Source organism: Nerophis lumbriciformis, linkage group LG07 (assembly GCF_033978685.3).
Source record: "Nerophis lumbriciformis linkage group LG07, RoL_Nlum_v2.1, whole genome shotgun sequence".
Classification (NCBI taxonomy): Eukaryota; Metazoa; Chordata; class Actinopteri; order Syngnathiformes; family Syngnathidae; genus Nerophis; species Nerophis lumbriciformis.
The window spans coordinates 31,677,501-31,698,374 of NC_084554.2; the positions used below are offsets into that span (position 1 = coordinate 31,677,501).

At 39.9% G+C, this 20,874-nt stretch overlaps 1 protein-coding gene across 1 annotated transcript in view; it reads left to right on the forward strand.

Annotated features, from left to right (window-relative positions):
- Positions 1-20,874, forward strand: part of ofcc1 (orofacial cleft 1 candidate 1) — a 219,548-nt gene that overhangs the window by 102,895 nt on the left and 95,779 nt on the right. Inside the window, exon 12 of the mRNA XM_072913410.1 lies at positions 20,082-20,339. Coding sequence (XP_072769511.1) covers positions 20,082-20,339 — 258 coding nt within the window. The remainder of the gene's footprint in view (positions 1-20,081; positions 20,340-20,874) is intronic.

A 20,874-nucleotide genomic window follows, 5' to 3' on the forward strand; every position in this document is an offset into this window, starting at 1 on the left:
ACCGCTTCGTGCGCCCTCCATCTGTTGACGCGTTCGGATGTAGTAGGAAAAAGGGACACTTTGAGGAATCCATCTGTTTGACTCTGTGTGTGTACGACGGAATAAAGGGAAACAAATCCTGTGCACACTGCAACTTTAAATCACAGTGCGTGGAGGGGTCAATCAATTCTGATGCTGGGAGAGGTGGGTGGGTGGCAGCGCCTCGGTCACCCCCAGGTCGCTTTCCTGTGCCGCAGGGGCCGGGGATGTTTACGAGAGGCCCCCTGTGGCGTTGGGGATTTCTGAGTCCAGGCGTCAGTTTAGCGGCAAATACTTCATATCTCACTTCCTTCCTCCTTTTACGGAAATGAAAACGGTCAGGCTTAAGGTAGCCCAATGATTGGCTAATAGACACTGATACCAATATTTTGGTACCAGGACCGGCACCGAAATGATTTCGATACTTTTCTAAATAAAGGGGATCACAAAAAAAAATTGCATTATTGGTATATTTAAAAAAAAAATCTTAGTGTACATTAAACATATGTTTCTTATTGCAGTTAAGTCCTTAAATAAAATAGTGAACATACAAGACAACTTGTCTTTTAGTAGCAAGTAAACAAACAAAGGCTCCTAATTTAATAATAATAATAATACCTGGGATTTATATAGCGCTTTTCTAAGTACCCAAAGTCGCTTTACATGTAGAACCCATCATTCATTCACACCTGGTGGTGGTAAGCTACTTTCATAGCCACAGCTGCCCTGGGGTAGACTGACGGAAGCGTGGCTGCAATTTGCGCCAACGGCCCCTCCGACCACCACCTATCATTCATCACTCAATTCACCGGTGTGAGTGGCACCGGGGGCAAAGGGTGAAGTGTCCCGCCCAAGGACACAACGGCAGCGATTTTTGGATGGTAAGAGGCGGGGAGCGAACCTGCAACCCTCAGGTTTCTGGCACGGTTGCTCTACCCACTACGCCATGCCGCCCTATAATTTAGTCTGCTGACATATGCAGTAACATATTGTGTCATTTATCATTCTATTATTTTGTCAACATTATTAAGGACAAGTGGTAGAAAATGAATGATTCATCTACTTGTTCATTTACTGTTAATATCTGCTTACTTTCTCTTTTAACATGTTCTATCTACATTTCTGTTAAAATGTAATAATCACTTATTCTTCTGTTGTTTGATACTTTACATTAGTTTTGGATGATACCACAAATTTGGGTACCAAAGTAGTTACAGGATCATACATTGGTCATATTCAAAGTCCTCATGTGTCCAGGGACATATTTCCTGAGTTTATAAACATAATATACATTTTTTTAAAACGAAAGAAGATGTGATGACAAAAAATACCCACATAATCATAGTAGTATCGACTAGATACGTGCATGTATTTGGTATCATTACAGTGGATGTTAGGTGTAGATCCACCCATGGTGTTTGTTTACATTTTGACACCGGTGAGCTACGGTGTGTAGTGAAGCATGTTTAGCTATTCCTCGTCCTGCAGGGATGATACTTGTAAGTAACTTACTTTATTTGTCGCCATGGAGACCAGATTAGTGATTTAGAAGTCGCTAAAACACTGCCGACAGCGGCTGGGCGTTAGCCGCTAGCTAGCTAACCATGTTTTAAAGCATCTCTTCCTAAGGGCGTTTGGGTGTTATAACTTCACCTTTATCCTTAGTTTTTAAGCCAAAATGCGTCCGTTCTCCCTTTTCTGTCTACACACTGTGTCTGCTTGTAAGTACTCTGTGATTGTGCGCTGCCGAACATGCTCGTCTGCTCGTAAACTAGCAATGACTCGACGTGACTTTGACACGGCGCGGAGGGGGTGCGGGACCGGTACGTTTCAGAGGATGTATAGTACCGAAAATGATTCATTAGTATCGTGGTACTATACTAATACCGGTATACCGTACAACCCCACACTGATGTGTCAGTCAGTGTTCTCAGTGATCCCATTGGTGCTCTGGCTCACATGCCGCAGTTTTCCCACACATGCACACAGGAGGGGTTTCATACAGAGGACAAGTGACAGGAAGGATATGTGTGAGCGTATGAGTGATTGCGTGTGATTTGCTCATGCGCGTATTTAGGCCAGAGGTCCGCAATCACTCGCTCCTTGGTCCGACAAAAAAACATGTAAAGTCAACAAACGAGTGTTTAAAAGCAGCGTTTGGCATGTAGAGGTGCAAATAAATAATTCTGACGGGCACTTTGAAGGTTACAAGTGACATTCTACCAATGATGTCAAAATGTGTTCTGACTGTTGATATCAATGATATCACTGGCGCTCGCTTGGGTTTGGACCATTCCTGCTTTCAGAAAGTTGTCTGGGGGCTATTCTACCTTTATTATTTGTGTTTATATTTAGTTAAGTTTTGCATTTTAAATTGCGGTGTTGCCCACCCATGTCATTACCTTGATTAAAAACATTCCGTATAGTTTTAATTACAAATAAAATAAAACAAATTGACAGTTTGATGGTTTTTGGTTAGTTTTTCCTGTGTATTTTTGTTCCAATTCCTGTTTTGTTTTTTGTCTTGTAGTGACTTCAGCACCATTGGAGCACTGTTCTCTACACCTGCTCTCGATTAATGTTAAGGGGATTAAGGGTTTATCGTCCAGTGTTGCCACGCTTGCGACACTGGTGAATTGACAAGTGTTTACGGTGTGCCTTTTGATTTTTGCTTGCTTAGTCCTAATTAAAAGGACTTTTTCTCTGCACTTAGCCTACCGTCCCTGCATCTTGGGGTCTCACCAACAACAACCGTTCACAATTCTGACAAAACATAGCAATATCACATTAAAAAGCCTCACAGTTCCTACATATGACAACTTAAATACATACTTAAATAATAATGATAAACAATAATTAGTAAATATGTTTCCTTAATTTTCATGCTTAGACGGTATACAGCGTGGCTCTGTTGGTAGAGCGGCCGTGCCAGCAACTTCAGGGTTCCCGGTTCGATCCCCATCCAAGTCACGTCTGTTGTGTCCTTGAGAAAGACACTTCACCCTTGCTCTTGATGGATCAGTAGTGCCTTGCATGGCAGCTTCCGCCCTCAGTGTGCGAATGTGCGTGTGAATGGGTGAATGTGGAAATAGTGTCAAAGCGCTTTGAGTACCTTGAAGGTAGAAAAGCGCTATATAATATAACCCATTTACCATAATTAATAATTAACAATTAATTATAGGTTAATTGTTTTTAAATCTGTTTCTTTTTTTAAATTGTAATTTTTTTTTATTATCTCATTGCGAGCCGGTTAAAAAACTGTCACAACTCACACGTCTCGAAAATAAATGCATAGATACATTTAAAAAAATAACAATGAGAAACTATATTTAATTATAATAATAATGTTTTCTTAATTTTTCATTGTACATGCTGTATAATTATTTACATTTAAGACAATAAAAGGAGCCATATGTTATCCTTTCATGTCACGCCATCGCTAAATGGCCTTGATATGTCAAAAGGCATTAATAAATCATGTTCTTTTCGAATACCTTTATAACTGATAGCAGTAGTTCAGCCAGGATATGCTAATTTCAAAATTAGATTTACAGGCCCGAAATCTTCTGGTTTTCATTTCGATACCCTGCTCTCCACCATTTGACCAATTAAAAAGTTTGTGAGTGTGTCACATCCAGGTTGCCAGTTACACACAAACCTCTTCGTCTAGCTACTGCCACTGGTGAAGTTACTAAACATGTCAGACCTTAGTAAATCTAAAAGGCGTCGTTACGATTCTCAGGTTAATGCCAACAATCTGTCCCAACTCCCGACGAAAATATTGCTGCGTAACTTTACAAATACATTTGGCTAATCGACATTAGTAAAATGTGGCATAATTACTTAGTAAACCATCTTGCAAGAAGCATAAACAAGAGAAACCTAGAGCATAGGACTTGTCGATTGCCATTTGTAGTTCCTTGGAGTAAGATTCAGATTCGGCTGCATATCTGGCAACCTCAGTCATGGAGAGTGGGAGGGGACTACAGAATTTTGACTGTGATTGCAGTACCATTTCTGGCCACATTACTACAAATGGCTCCTTTAAGGTATGCAAGGCAGGCTTGAACAAATGCTTTTGTGGGTCATATATGGTCCGTGGGTCGTAGGTTTCTTGATCCTATTTTAAAATGAACATAATAGAAAAACCTTATCAATGCCAAAATTGTATTTAAAAAAAACTGTCATGCCCCACGGATAAAAAAATATTACACAAATAAATAATAATAATAATAATAATAAAATGTCACGTACCAGAAAATCTCCCAGAAAAAAACATAGAATAAAATGAATGTATACAATTTAATTAATCAAAAAATATATAATTGAAAACCACATTAGTCTTTTAATAATATTAATTCCTGAACTGTGTCCCTAATGAAGGGGCTGCTACGCTCCTCGTGTAACAGACAGCTTTACACTGTGGCTCACTCAATTTTCAACCAAGATCTCTCTAGTGACCGTGTCCTGCAGTCTGGGAGACAAGGTCAGAAAGCAGTTAAATACTGATGCAGTTCTCTGGAGGTCTTGATTCTCAAGCAGTCCTGGAAACAGAGGAGCAGTCTTTGCAAATGCATGCGTGGCGTGCCACTACCGTCTTTTAATTCTCGAGGCATAAAAAAATCGCATTTGATCTGCAATGAAACTCAAATCATTCAGTCCTTGAATATAAAAGACAGCAGTGCGCGGTGAAGATGCAATCAAGGAGCCGATTGGCTGAGACAAGCTGAGCTAATAACCGTGGGTGCACGTTTAGGATTGGTTTATACTATGTTTGTCGAGTGATTCTTTGCATTTTGTTCATAGTTAACTCAAAATTAATCACAATTATTTACAGCTAGATACAATTTTTCATCATTAATAGGTGTACCATAGACAGGTAATTTAACAGTTTTTAAAACTACTTTTTGTATACAGCTAAACATAAAATGGACATAAACATGCTTTAAATGACAATAAAAATAAAATACCTGCAGTGCGTTGATTTATCCCTAACATAATTTCAATTCCTGCTCGAGGAGCACTTGCATTAAAAAATGAGGAGCTACACTACCGTGTTTAGATACCAGTTTTAGGCATTACTAACACACAATGTTGATCGTTATGATAATGGTTTGATTGTCAAAGATGTTTGGTAATGTAACCTGTAATATGTCTCTGAATCATGCTTCTGATATGCTGTATATTATACGTTGTACAGGTTAATGGTATTCATATCACTGCATGTCAATGTCTTAACCTTCTCTATTTATTATGAAAGTCTACAATTCAGCCTGCTCAACATGTTATAACAAAAATATTCATACTATTTCAGACAGCCAGAAAATGTGCCCTCCTTTATTCCTTAACTGATAAACCAGCATTTATTTCGGTAGAAATATCTCAGATTACATTAAAAAACATCTTTGAAAAAGTATGATCATAATGTAAGCCTTTTTAAAAATGTGGTTGATGTAGTTGGACCAGGTAAGACGCGTATCGCTTTTATTTTGAAGCCGAAAGTGTGTGATCGGTTTGACCAGTGTCTTGAAATGTTTTTCTGACAGACAGATGCAAAATTCCCTACCGTCTTTCATTTCTGATGAACTTTTATCCTTGCCACGACTTTGGACCTGGGCTTTCCACAAAATACCCTTTTTTTAAATACATTTCGGCTCGCTATCTTTATCTGCTTGTGGCTCAATAGTTACTGAACGCAGATACATTTTTCCACGCTACGGAATGGACCGAGGGTCACGTTAATCGCGCATTAATCGCTTGTCAAAAAAAATGAACACCGTTAAAGGGAATTATGGTTAACATGTTATTATCACGTTTACTTTGACAGCCCGAATACACAACGACAGTTGAAACTACACAGTTAAGCTGTAATTACAAAATAGTTACTAAGTGTGGGTAATAAAACTATTTTCTAATTAAATAAACCAAATAAAATGTATTTTGTTTTTTTAATTTTCAATATTTTTTTGGAAAAATGAAGACATTATTACATAAAATATTTTTAAATGTAAAAATAATCCTACACTTTATTTATAATTTTCTATAGCATATTTGTATCGTTTAATTCAATGCTAGTGTTGAATTGCACTAATGCATATTTGCTCACCTCACTTCCATTGTAAAAAGGAGCAGCCGACTATAAGTCAAACAAGGATTACTAATTAAGTGGAACATATTTTTTCATTGCTTTTGATTATGCACTCTTCCCTTCCCTGTCAGCTGCAAATAATTCCGATAATTCACCGGTGCATCGTTACACAGTTTTTTAATTACATGATGATGTACAGCGGCTGAGTCACTCTTCCATAATTCTCCTTTTAACAACACCCAGAATACCTGCCACTGAGCCTCCATTTTGTCAATGAACCTCATTTATGTATACGTGCTTGCCTTGTCAGATCCTTGGTAGGAAACAAAGCCTATAAAACTCCCTTATGGTAATTGTTCTCGGAGCAAATAAAATAAATGAGGAGAAGATAGTGGAATAAAGGGAACGTCTGTTTTGAAAATGTTCTACTTGTTTTTTTGCACATAAGCATATTAAAAAAAACATAGCTAATTAGTGACATAGCTTCCTGTGGTATATTATTAATTTTATATTATGTTTTGTCAATACAGGAAATCCCTCTAGGCATTGCGCACAAGTGTAGTTGTTTGTGTTTATGCATATGAAAAACTAGCATGCCATTGTTTAAATACTTTTACCAGATGCTGGCTACAAGTCATTAAATGTACAAATTACACTGGAAAAAAATATAAACACAACACTTTTGTTTTTGCTACCATTTTTCACGAGTTGAACTCAAAGATCTAAAACTTTTACTATATACACAACATACCTATTCCTGTAAAATATTGTTTACAAATCTGTCTAAATCTGTGCATTTTTTCTTTGCCAAGATAATCTGGGTTGTGTTGTTATGGAAGGTGGTGTTTACTATCAATAACTGGCAGGAGGAGTGACATCATTGATTATGCAACACGTCCAGGCTGGTTGTATGTGCTGGTGCGTGAGTAAGCCCACCGTGGTCATAACATTTTATTTTCTGAGTCATAAGGGTTGTGCTGTTCTGGAAGGTGGTGTTTATCATCAATAACTAGTAGGAGGAGCGACATCGATGATGATGCAACATGTCCAGGTTGGGTGCAGGTGCTGGTGCATGAGTAGCATACCGACCACGGTCCTAATTGATAATTTTTTTGAGTCAATCTGGGTTGTGTTGTTATGGAAGGTGGTGTCAAATATCAATAACTGGCAGGAGGAGCTACATCATTGATTATGCAACACGTCCAGCTGGGCTGGGTGCATGTGGTGGTGCATGAGTAAGCCCACCGTGGTCATAAAATTTTATTTTCTGAGTCATCCGGGTTGTGCTGTTCTGGAAGGTGGTGTTTATCATCAATAACTAGCAGGAGGAGCGACATCATTGATGATGCAACATGTCCAGGTTGGGTGTAGGTGCTGGTGCATGAGTAGCATACCAACCACGGTCCTAATTGATCATTTTTTGAGTCAATCTGGGTTGTGTTGTTATGGAAGGTGGTGTCTAATATCAATAGCTGGCAGGAGGAGCTACATCATTGACGATGCAACACGTCCAGGCTGGGTGCATGTGGTGGTGCATGTGTAAGCCTACCGTAGTCTTAATTGCTTATTTTCTGAGTCAATTGGTGTGTGTTGATATCGAAGGTGGTGTTTATCATCAATAGCTGGCAGGAGGAACGACATAATTGATGATGCAACACGTCCAGGCTGGGTGCACATGCTGGTGCGTGATTAAGCCTACCGTGGTCCTAACTTTTTATTTTCTGAGTCATCCGGGTTGTGTTGTTATGGAAGGTGGTGTTTATTATCAATAACTGGCAGGAGGAGCGACATCATTCATGATGAAACATGTCCAGGTTGGGTGCATGTGCTGGTGCATGAGTAAGCCTACCAACCACGGTCCTAATCGCTCATTTTCTAAGTCAATCTGGGTTGTGTTGTTATGGAAGGTGGTGTTTATCATCAGTAGCTGGCAGGAGGAGCTACATCATTGACAATGCAACACGTCCAGGTTGCATGTGCTCATAGGTAAGAGGGCATGCACTGTATCAAGCAATGCAGACCTTGGGTGCCAAAACACAAAACGATGAGTCTAATGTGAGTACAGCCTTAAACATCTTAAAAATAATTGCAGGAATGGCTGGCAGTGTCAGCAGAAGACAAACGCCATTAAATCCTAAAACAGATGCATAATCAAGGAGATGAGATGTAAGCAAAGATAAGGTATCACCCGTCCCATCTCTTTGACACCTCAGATAATCACGCTTCTGTAATCAGCGCAGCAGTCATGCATGTGGGCCACGAAGAGAACAATCACATTATCCGTCAATCTTTTAAGTCTATTTTCACACTCTCAATCTTTGGCTTTCTCCACGTGCCCAACAGCGAGCCGTTCCTCGACGATGTGCGAGAAGACGGCTGGTTTTAGCGTGGCATTCATAAACAATGCCAGTGGCCTAAATAGGAAAAGTGACAGGAAATAACTTTAATCCTCAAAATGAAAGGATAAGTCCGATACTTTAAGTGGCCCCTTGACTGGAGGGTTTAAGCCAGCGGGGGCGTGGCAGAAGGATTGGGAGAGTTACCTTCTGTGTTCTCCGCCCTGGAGACTTCTTACCATTAATCTGCTATTTAAAACGGGGGACTTTACTGTAATCCTCCCCATGCTGCCCATTCTCATTACCTATGCATTTTCACAATTCCAACTCTAATTTGCGTTTATTTTGCTATTTTTAAGGGCAAACTCCTCCGAGTGATGGTTGATTGACAGGTAAATGATAAATGATAAATGGGTTGTACTTGTATAGCGCTTTTCTACCTTCAAGGTACTCAAAGCGCTTTGACACTACTTCCACATTTACCCATTCACACACACATTCACACACTGATGGAGGGAGCTGCCATGCAAGGCGCTACCAGCACCCATCAGGAGCAAGGGTGAAGTGTCTTGCTCAGGACACAACGGACATGACGAGGTTGGTACTAGGTGGGGATTGAACCAGGGACCCTCGGGTCGCGCACGGCCACTCTTCCACTGCGCCACGCCGTGGTACACTATATTGTCAAAAGTAATTGGCCACCTGCATTGACTCACATATGAACTTGAAGTGCCATCCCATTCCAAACCCATAGGGTTCAATATGATGTCTGTCCACCTTTTGCAGCTATTACAGCTTCAACTCTTCTGGGAAGGCTGTCCACAAGGTTGCGGAGTGTGTTTATAGGAATTTTCCACCATTCTTCCAAAAGCGCATTGGTAAGGTCACACACTGATGTTGGTCGAGAAGGCCTGGCTCTCAGTCACCGCTCTAATTCATCCCAAAGGTGTTCTATCGAGTTCAGGTCAGGACTCTGTGCAGGCCAGTCAAGTTCATCCACACCAGACTCTGTCATCCATGTCTTTATGGACCTTGCTTTGTGCACTGGTGCACAGTCATGTTGGAAGAGGAAGGGGCCCACTCCAAACTGTTCCCACAAGGTTGGGAGCATGGAATTGTCCAAAAAGTGTTGGTATCGTGGAGCATTCAAAGTTCCTTTCACTGGAACTAAGGCAAACTTGCCAACCCTCCCGGATTTTCCGGGAGACTCCCGAAATTCAGCGCCTCTCCCGAAAACCTCCCGGGACAAATTTTCTCCCGAAAATCTCCCGAAATTCAGGCGGACCTGAGTGACGTGTCGACAGCCTGTTTTCACGTCCACTTTCCCACAATATAAACGGCGTGCCTGCCCAATCACGTTATAACTGTAGAATGATCGAGGGCGAGTTCTTGGTTTCTTATGTGGGTTTATTGTTAGGCAGTTTCAATAACGTCCTCCCAGCGCGGCAACAACACACAACTACAGCAGTCATGTTTTCGTCTACCGTACAGCAGTTCGTCTGCCGTAAACAACAATGTTGTGACACTCTTAAACAGGACAATACTGCCATCTACTGTACATGCATATGTGACATAAACATCTACGGCTTTTAGAGAGTGCAGTGCACAACTGCGCACACAACACGGAGACAAAGCAGCATGCATCATCAGAGAGGGTGTTCAGCATGGTTAGAAAAATAGTGACAGAGAATAGAACAAGGATGGACAATTCAACCCTTAACTCAACAATGAGTAGATGAGTGTTATGTGTGTGTATATGTGTAAATAAATGAACACTGAAATTCAAGTAGTTCTCTTATTTATATATATATATATATATATATATATATATATATATATATATATAGCTAGAATTCACTGAAAGTCAAGTATTTCTTATATATATATATATATATATATATATATATATATATATATATATATATATATATATATGAGAAATACTTGACTTGGTGAATTCTAGCTGTAAATATACTCCTCCCCTCTTAACCACGCCCCCAACCACGCCCCCGCCCCACCCACGAAACCCCCACCCCCCACCCCCCACCTCCCGAAATCGGAGGTCTCAAGGTTGGCAAGTATGAACTAAGGGGCCAAGTCCAACTGCTGAAAAACAACCCCCACACCATAATTCCTCCTCCACCAAATTTCACACTCGGCACAATGCAGTCCGGAATGTACCGTTCTCCTGGCAACCTCCAAACCCAGACTCGTCCATCAGATATTTCACGACTGGATTTGTTGCACAGGTGGCATCCTATGACAGTTCCACGCTGGAAATCACTGAGCTCCTGAGAGCGGCCCATTCTTTCACAAATGTTTGTAGAAACAGTCTCCATGCCTAAGTGCTTAATTTTATCCACCTGTGGCCGGGCAAAGTGATTTATTTATTTATTTACATATATTGATTAGGACACCTGATTCTGATCATTTGGATGGGTGGCCAAATACTTTTGGCAATATAGTGTATTTGCATTCTTTGCACAATCTGGCATGGTTGTATCCATTTTTGGAGCAAACATGCTAAGCTAAGTAGGGATCAGCTTCTGACCCAGATTTTACTGAATCCTTAAAAGTGCAATTAAAATGTAGTAATGTGTGCCAAGGCATGGTTCAATCCAACTATGGGCCTATCAGTCGTCCAAGGGACAAGCATCGTGTTTTTTGTGCATTATAATTCTGTATTCGGAGGTGCCATAATGAAATCTATTCAGCGGTGAGAAGAGATTTCACATCGCGTTACCAGTTTGCGTTGGAAGCGGCACCAGCGTCTAAAAATATTCCTCTTTCATGCACCATCAATATCTTCATTACATGAAGGATGTGTGTCAGGTTAGGTTTGCTGTTTTCACTTAACGCCTCTTGACAGGGGAGCATCTTGCCTGTGTGTTTCCAGCACAATCTATGGAGCGAGGCAACGGTGTAATATTTACATGGTTGTTTTTTAGCCTTGCCGTTGAGATTATGGTTTGAGTTTATTCCGAACATGCATACAATTGCAACACGATGCATCACAATTGCCAGCGTGTTCTTTTCAGCATGTTGGAAAAAGAGTAGGAAGAAGCAGAATTTATTTAATCCTACTCCTTTTTCATTACATAGCCACTGTTAACACTTTTGTTCACTTCCTGTTGTCAATTTGTACACATTATACTCCATATATGTAATAAAATATTTAAAAAAGTAATAATAAATATTAAAGTAAATTGCATTTCATATTGTGAAATGAATACAGTTAGGTTTTCAATGGCATTTGTAAACAGGACTGAGTAAAAAAAAATTGGGAATAATGGGGAAAAAAATAATCTTAATTGAAGTGATGATCCAAATGATCCATTTACAGTAGTACCTCCATTTACAAGCTTGATTTGTTCTATTACGGAGTAACTTTATGAAGTAATTTAGTAAAAAAGTACATTTACCTTGGAGAGTGGACTGGTGGACTGGTCCTTCCAGCTGCTTTTTCGTCAAATACACTAGCAGCAGCTTCTCCTTATTTTCATGGATAAATGCCTGCCATTTCGATATCATTTTAAAGCTTTTGGCTGGCGTTATGGTTTGAGTTTATTCCGAACATGCATACAATTGCAACACGATACATCACAATTGCCAGCGTATTCTTTTCAGCATGTTCGAAAAGGAGTAGGAAGAAGCAGAGTTTATTTAATCCTACTCCTTTTTCATTACATAGCAACTGTTAACACTTTTGTTCACTTCCTGTTGTCAATTTGTACACACTATACTCCATGTATAATAAAATAGAAAAACAAGTAATAATAAATATTAAAGTAAATTGCATTTCATATTGTGAGATGAATACGGTTAGGTTTGCAATGGCATTTGTAAACAGCACTGAGTAAAAAAAAAATGGGAATAATGGGGGAAAAAAGAATCTTAATTGAAGTGATGATCCAAATGATCCATTTACAATAGTACCTCCATTTACAAACTTAATTGGTTCTATTACGGAGTAATTTAATGAAGTAATTTAGTAAAAAAGTACATTTACCTTGAAGAGTGGACTGGTGGACTGGTCCTTCCAGCTGCTTTTTCGTCAAATACACTAGCAGCAGCTTCTCCTTATTTTCATGGATAAATGCCTGCCATTTCGATATAATTTTAAAGCTTTTGGCTGGCGTTATGGTTTGAGTTTATTCCGCACATGCATACAATTGCAACACGATGCATCACAATTGCCAGCGTGTTCTTTTCAGCATGTTCAAAAAGGAATAGGAAGAAGCAGAGTTTATTTAATCCTACTCCTTTTTCATTACATAGCAACTGCTAACACTCTTGTTCACTTCCTGTTGTCAATTTGTACACAATATACTCCATATATAACAAAATATTTAAAAAAGTAATAATAGATATTAAAGTAAATTGCATTTCATATTGTGAGATGAATAAGGTTACATTTTCAATGGCATTTGTAACTAGGACTAAGTAAAATAAAATTGAAAATAATGGGGGATAAAAATAATCCTAATTCAAGTGATGATCCAAATGATCCATTTACAGTAGTACCTCAATTTACAAGCTTAATTGATTATTTTACGGAGTAATTTTATGAAGTAATTTAGTAAAAAAGTACATTTACCTTGGAGAGTGGACTGGTGGACTGGTCCTTCCAGCTGCTTTTTCGTCAAATACACTAGCAGCAGCTTCTCCTTATTTTCATGGATAAATGCCTGCCATTTTGATATCATTTTAAAGCTTTTGGCTGGCGTTATGGTTTGAATTTATTCCGAACATGCATACAATTGCAACACGATGCATCACACTTGCCAGAGTATTCTTTTCAGCATGTTCGAAAAGGAGTATGAAGAAGCAGAGTTTATTTAATACTACTCTTTTTTTCATTACATAGCAACTGCTAACACTTTTGTTCACTTCCTGTTGTCAATTTGTACACAATATACTCCATGTATAATAATATATTTAAAAAATTATAATAGATATTAAAGTAAATTGCTTTTCATATTGTGAGATGAATAAGGTTAGGTTTTCAATGGCATTTGTAAACAGAACTAAGTCAACAAGAAATTGGGAATATTGGGGGAAAAAATAATCCTAATTCAAGTGATGATCCAAATGATCCATTTACAGTAGTACCTCCATTTACAAGCTTAGTTGGTTGTATTACAGAGTAATTTTATGAAGTGATTTAGTAAAAAGTACATTTATCTTGGAGAGTGGACTGGTGGACTGGTCCTTCCAGCTGTTTTTTCGTCAAATACACTAGCAGCAGCTTCTCCTTATTTTCATGGATAAATGCCTGCCATTTCGATATAATTTTAAAGCTTTTGGTTGGCGTTATGGTTTGAGTTTATTCCGAACATGCATACAATTGCAACACGATACATCACAATTTCCAGCGTGTTCTTTTCAGCATGTTCGAAAAGGAGTAGGAAGAAGCATCGTTTATCTAATCTTACTCCTTTTTCATTACATTGCAATTGCTAACACTTTTGTTCACTTCCTGTTGTCAATTTGTACACAATATACTCCACATATAATAAAATATTTAATAAAGTAACAATAAATATTAAAGTAAATTGCATTGTAAATTGTAGCGCTAATTTTGTTGTACGCATTACACGCCGCCCACTCCCAACTTTTATCTCGTAATGATATGAACCACACCCATATGTACCACACATGCACTTGCATTAGTTTAGTTTTGTGAGTTGTCGCCTGCAACTTTCAAATTTTGTAGTCGGAATTAAAAAAAAGAAATGAAAAAAAATACCCCCACATAGTCTGTGTGATATTGCGTGGGGTTATTTGGCCACTGAGCAGGCTAATGGGATACCACTGTCCGATGTTATCCAAAACCACAAGAGTGTCCACAGCTCTGCCCGCATCCTCCAGTTTTTTTGTGGCAGCTTTAGGGTACTTTGAAGGCTGCCAGCATCTTTCAATTTGTCGACAAACTACAACAACGCTCACTCCAATCAGCATATGTCCTGTTGTCATAATTCCGAGTAGGCGGGCAGGTTCCCCTAAACCCGAGATCTTGTCAATTCCGTTGAGAGGCCAGTTAATCATTCAATCAATCAAACAAAGTGTATTTATATAGCCCTAAATCACAAATGTCTCAAAGGGCTGCACAAGCCACAACAACATCCTTGGCTCAGATCCCACATCAGGGCAAGACAAAACTCAACCCAATGGGATACAATGAGAAACCTTGGAAGGGACCGCAGATGTGGGGACCCCCGCCCCTGGGCGACTGGTGCGATGGACGTCGAGTGGACCTAGTTAATAGTGTGAGAGTCCAGTCCATAGTGGGGCCAGCAGGGGATCATCTTGAGTGGAGGCAGGTCAGCAGCGCAGAGACGTCCCCAACTGATGCACAGATGAGTGGTCCACCCTGGGTCCCGACTTTGAACAGCTAGCGAATCATCTGTCATAATAACCTCTCCACGCAGGAGAGGGGGGCAGAGCAGAGAAGAGACGGCAGATCAACTGGTCTAAAAGGGGGGTCATTTTAAAGGCTATTGTATACAAACTGAGGTATCATCTCCACACTGCAAAAAGTCAGTGTTCAAAAACAAGAAAAAAAAATACAAAAATTAGGGGTATTTTATTTGAACTAAGCAAAATGATCTGCCAATAGAACAAGAAAATTCGGCTTGTCAAGACCTTCCAAAACGAGTAAAATTAGCTAACCTCAATGAACCCAAAAAATACCTTAAAATAAGTATATTCTCACTAATAACAAGTGCACTTTTCTTGGTGGAAAAAAATAGAGACCTTTTTGCTCAATATGTTGAAAAATATTCTTAAATTAAGTAAATGCTAGTGCCATTATCTTGACATAATGATATGCGCTCGGCATCATGGTTGTTTTTTTCATGCTTGAAGTAAGAAATTATTACTTTAAAAAAGTAATAATTATCTTGTGAGTGTTGATGACAGCTTAGCATCAGTTGATATTCTAGTTTCAAGCATGTTTTACTCAATATAGGTCTTAAAATCTCAGCAACAAGCTGTAAAATCTTACTGAGATCATTTAGGACTAAAACCCTTAAAACAAGTAAAACACTCTAACATAAAATCTGCTTAGTGAGAAGAATTATCTTATCAGACAGAAAATAAGCAAATATCACCCTTATTTGAGATATTTCATCTTACTTAGAATTCAGTTTTTGCAGTGCAACTGTTACCGGTAGGGCATTCCAGAGTACTGGAACCCGAATAGAAAACGCTCTATAGCCCGCATACTTTTATGAATCAATTTCAATGTTTAGATGTGGAGAGCAATGCAAAAAGGGGCAACAAAAAAGTTAAGAAAAGACCAAACACAGAAGCGAGCAGGAGATATCAGGCAGAGGAAAAGGGAGCGTCCGCCCTCGATTGGTGCCAGTGAGAAATCCCTAAATCACTGTTATGACTGCTATTTCCAACATTTTCATTTAAGTCTCCATATGACTGTTGTTATGTAAACCAAGCAAATTAACACCACGTCTGGTAGTTTTCAGCATCCATGCGCGTTTGTGTGGCGCCACAGGAGCAGATAGCGATCCCTTGCAGCAGTCTTTAGCATCCCTCAGCACCTCTGCCTCCTCTGCGACGCCCTTTGTTGGTGTGCTCAGTTATTCCCTTTCATATACAGAGCACAGATGGAGACAAACTCGCAATATGTCAGAGTGGGCGAGTACACACGTGACGAACCACATATACTGTAGCATATAGGAGGAGTCTGCAGTGATTGATACATGTAAACACAAGCAGTACGGCCTGACCTCCATTAGCTGGCGAGCATTAATTAAAGTGGGCTTAAAGTAGACAAGCTATGGATGCAGAGTCAGATATTTGATGGTAAGACTTTAGGCCTTTGCCTTTGGACATCCCAATGTCTCACCACGGCGTCCCAGAGCACGGTTGGAATTCACTTTGTAGTGTCTATCTAGGGAAAATGGTACAGTGCCTAAGGACAGAAAACAGAATCAATTGTGTTGCCCTACCCCTCCACCCAATAAATTAGTCTAGACTTGCATCTCACATTACTTTAATGGACTCCAAGCAATTGCACTGCATTTCCTCCCACCTTGCAAACCGCGCCGAAATATACAAAGACTGTCCGCGTGCCACAAAAATAGATGATTTTTGTGAGCTTGGCGTTCTCTCTGAGGTGTTGAATTGTTTCAAGTTCCTCCGTGGATGTGCACATGGGCAGAGGGATTCATTGAGAAAACACTTAGCCAGCAATTTTGGGCTGATACATATTAATAAGTTTCCAGCAAGCTAACATCTGTCATGAAAGTTGGCCACTGGTGAGTTGAGATAAAGTGCAGAATTGGAATACATTCGCTGTGGATAAATATAATTCATCCAAAGCCTTTTCAACTGCATTCATATTATATATATATATATATATATATATATATATATATATATATATATATATATATATATATATATATATATGTCCAACGACATCAACAAAATAATGACCTCCGATAAATGGCTTCCACTTTATTAAATGTTGGTTCAAACTCCTATCAAGGTGGCACTCTTTATGACCGTGATTCTTAACCATTGGGCCCATTGTCGGGCCGTGAGCGTCACCTAGAGGGCCACAAAAATGTTTCTCAGCTGTGGTCCGTATGGTTTGCAGCAGTACTCGGTTGTAATACACGTTTCTACCACTTGTGGCAGTAATGACGATATTAAACCAACAGAAGAAGGCTGGAGCTAAAATCATGGAGACGTTTCTTGAGCCCAAAAAATATGACTAAAGTGGTGAAGCTATATTTTCATTTGCACTTTAATTGTATTATAAATAATGATAAATGGGTTATACTTGTATAGCGCTTTTCTACCTTCAAGGTACTCAAAGCGCTTTGACAGTATTTCCACATTCACCCATTCACACACACATTCACATAGGAGCTGCCATGCAATGCGCTATCAGGAGCAAGGGTGAAGTGTCTTGCCCAAGGACACAACAGACGTGACTAGGATGGTAGGGATTGAACCCCAGTAACCAGCAACCCTCCGATTGCTGGCACGGCCACTCTACCAACTTCGCCATGCCGTCCTGACAGTTTATTTAGGAATCATATATATTACAAACTATTATTAAATTTAGTTATAATGCATTCATTTTTTTTAAATTATTGTTATTATTATCTTTTATTTAATTAATCAATTTATATTTATTTTAGCACTGTAATTATTGTATAATATTAAAATCAAAAGTAAGATTACTAATTTGGTGTTAATATCCGAGTGGACCACTGGCTCCTCTGTAGTAGAAAATGTGGGCCCTGAAGTCATAAGCGTTGGAAAACCCTGGCCTAGAGGGCCTTGTAAATAGCTGTTTCTCAGCTGTGGTCTGCATGGGCCGCAGTGGTACTCAGTTGTAATACACGTTTCTACCACTTGTGGCAGTAATGACAGCACCAAGCAAACAGAAGAAGTCTGGAGCTAAAGTCGTAGAGACATTTCTTAACCACAAAAAAAAAGACTAAAGTGGTGAAGCTGTATTTTTATTTGCATTATAATTCTAATGACAGTTTAGTTAAAAAAACATATATATTATAAAGTATTTATTATTACATTTAGATTGAATATATCTGTATTATATGTACTTTATTTTATTTGTATTTAATTAATTTAGATATATTTATTTGTTATTTATTTTAGCACTTTACTTATTCAATAAGATCAAAATTATGAGTAAGATTTAGGGTTTTTTATTTGAGTGGGTTCCGGGCTAGTGGAAAAAATCAGCCCTGAGGTCAAAAAGGTTAAGAAAACTTGTTTTACACTTTAATGTGCAGCTTGCATTATAGTTTCTAACAACACGGTCAATTACCATGTTGCTTTTGTTATGTGGAGGGCCCCGATGACTCGGCGGCGGCGGTCACTCGAACGAGTATGACGATCCCCCTGGTAGGGGTGTATCCCTTTATGGAGGATGCCTGTGCGTGACTTTGTTTAACGTGGGGAGACTGGTGCACAGACAGTCACCACACGATCCTTGACATAATCGGGTCAGGGTCCAGTGGCATGGAGTCCAAGACGACTGGGGACCCTTTTCTGCTGCAGCCTTCTTCCGCCATTGCAGCTGTTGTGGTAGTTCTTAAATCTACCGTCTTCCGCCTGCTCCGCCATTGAGGTCTTCACCGTATCCCTGGCTAGGGGGCAGTCAGGTACTAGGCCTTTGCCAAGGGCCACCTGGCGTAACAGTAGTAAAGGGGTTAACCTCCTAGTTCCCCATGACCCTATAGAGGAGCCTCCACTGCCGGATGCACTTTAACGTCATGCCCAGGACACAAATGACTACTTTGCCTTGGACCATACTTGCCAACCCTCCCGAATTTTCCGGGAGACTCCCGAAATTCAGCGCCTCTCCCGAAAACCTTCCAGGACAATTTTTCTCACGAAAATCTCCCGATTTTTCAGCCGGAGCTGGAGGCCACACCCCCTCCAGCTCCATGCGGACCTGAGTGAGGACAGCCTTTTTTCACGTTCGCTTTCCCACGATATAAACAGCGTGCCTGCCCAATCACGTTATTCCATACGAGGCGTCCGGCATACCGCCGATGAGTATGGTGCAGATGGAGAAGATCTTCTCGGCGTCCGTGTTGGCGCACACGTTGCCAAAGCCGACGCTGGTCAGGCTGCTGAGGGTGAAGTAGGGGGCGGCGATGTACGAGCTGTGCACCGACGGGCCGCCGACCGTGTTGTTGACATAGGGCAGTGGTCCCCAACTACGCGGACCGATTGGTACCGGGGCGCACAAGAAATAAAAAAAAATATATATATATTCATTTTTTTTTTTTTTTTAATTAAATCAACATAAAAAACACAATATATATATTATATATCAATATAGATCAATACAGTCTGCAGGGATACAGTCCGTAAGCACACATGATTGTATTTCTTTATGAACCCCCCCCCCCAACCCGGTCCGTGGGAAAAATTTTCAAGTGCAGCTACAAAAAGGTTGGGGACCACTGACGCAGGGCATCTCCAGGCGTTTGCCAGCTCATGGAGCCATCCTTGGGGAAGAGACAGGAGGACAACAGGGTGACAAGAACTAAATCAACCAGACTAGAGATAAATTGTATTATTATGTTTATCTTACCTAAAAATGAATATATTTATTAATTTAAAAAAAAATACTACATACATTTTTACTATATTTTGCTAAACACATCAAAATGAATTGTATTTTTATTTGTATTTTTTCTGACTCCTTATTACATCCAGCCATAGAATTATACATTAAAATAAACATATTTGAAATAATTAGTAAAGAAGTATCAATTATCTAAACACAGTTTTGTTTGCATATTTTCAGGATGTAGATATATATAAATATATATATATATATATATATATATATATGTATATATGAAATACTTGACTTGGTGAATTCTAGCTGTAAATATATAAATATCCTCCCCTCTAAACCACGCCCCCGCCCCAACCACGCCCCCCACCCCCCACCCCCCCACCTCCCGAAATCGGAGGTCTCAAGGTTGGCAAGTATGCTTTGGACCCCCCCGATGACCAAATACGCCCCTGCCCTGCACCTTATTAGTGCAGATTTGCCCTGCTGGCATGCAACCTATTTATGCCCTGTATAAGTTATTTAATCGTTAATTGTCTTTGAACAGATCTCCGCAAATTGGACCGGGTCCCTCTCAGCTGTCCGATCCAGCCCACTTGGCCCTCCGCATGCTACCGTCCGAACTGGGCCTACCGTTACCCCGGCAACATCATCAACAACAACAAATGCGTGGTAGCTGGCGGGGCTCTGTTTGGCAGCTCGGCCTCATTATGCTGCTGCTGGCTTTGATGTGGTTTGTGAGGCTCTACCTGCATTACTGCAGCCAGTGGCTCTACCTGCAGGCCATAGCAGTTCCTGTCAACAAGTGAGTTGGCTTCCTTTGATACGCACGCACACACACACACACACACGCACACAATGTAAGGATGGGGAGGGGATAGCAGAGATTTGCAGACAACATAACTATATATTTTGTAGCACTTCCTGCTGCATCCTGGTGAACCAACACATACAGTACAGTAGGAATATTGCTGAAGAAGACATATTGCACCACATTCCAACAAACACTGCAAACATGAAGATCATATTTGGAACCCCTTGTCAACAATATTTGAAAAACCTTTCTGGGGGAATTTCTTAATTTCACTGTGAATAATGTTTGGGAAGAATGTATTGTCTTTTTGCAGTGGGGAAATGCAGCATTGTGGTACAACAGGTTTAAAAAATAACATCTGGGTACCAAAGGTGCTGATTTATGACATACAGTCGTGATCAAACGTTTGCATGCACTTGTAAAGAACATAATGTCATGACTGTCTTGATTTTCGAATAATTTCTACAACTCTTATTTTTTGGTGATAGAGTTATTGGTGCACATACTTGTTGGTCACAAAAAACAT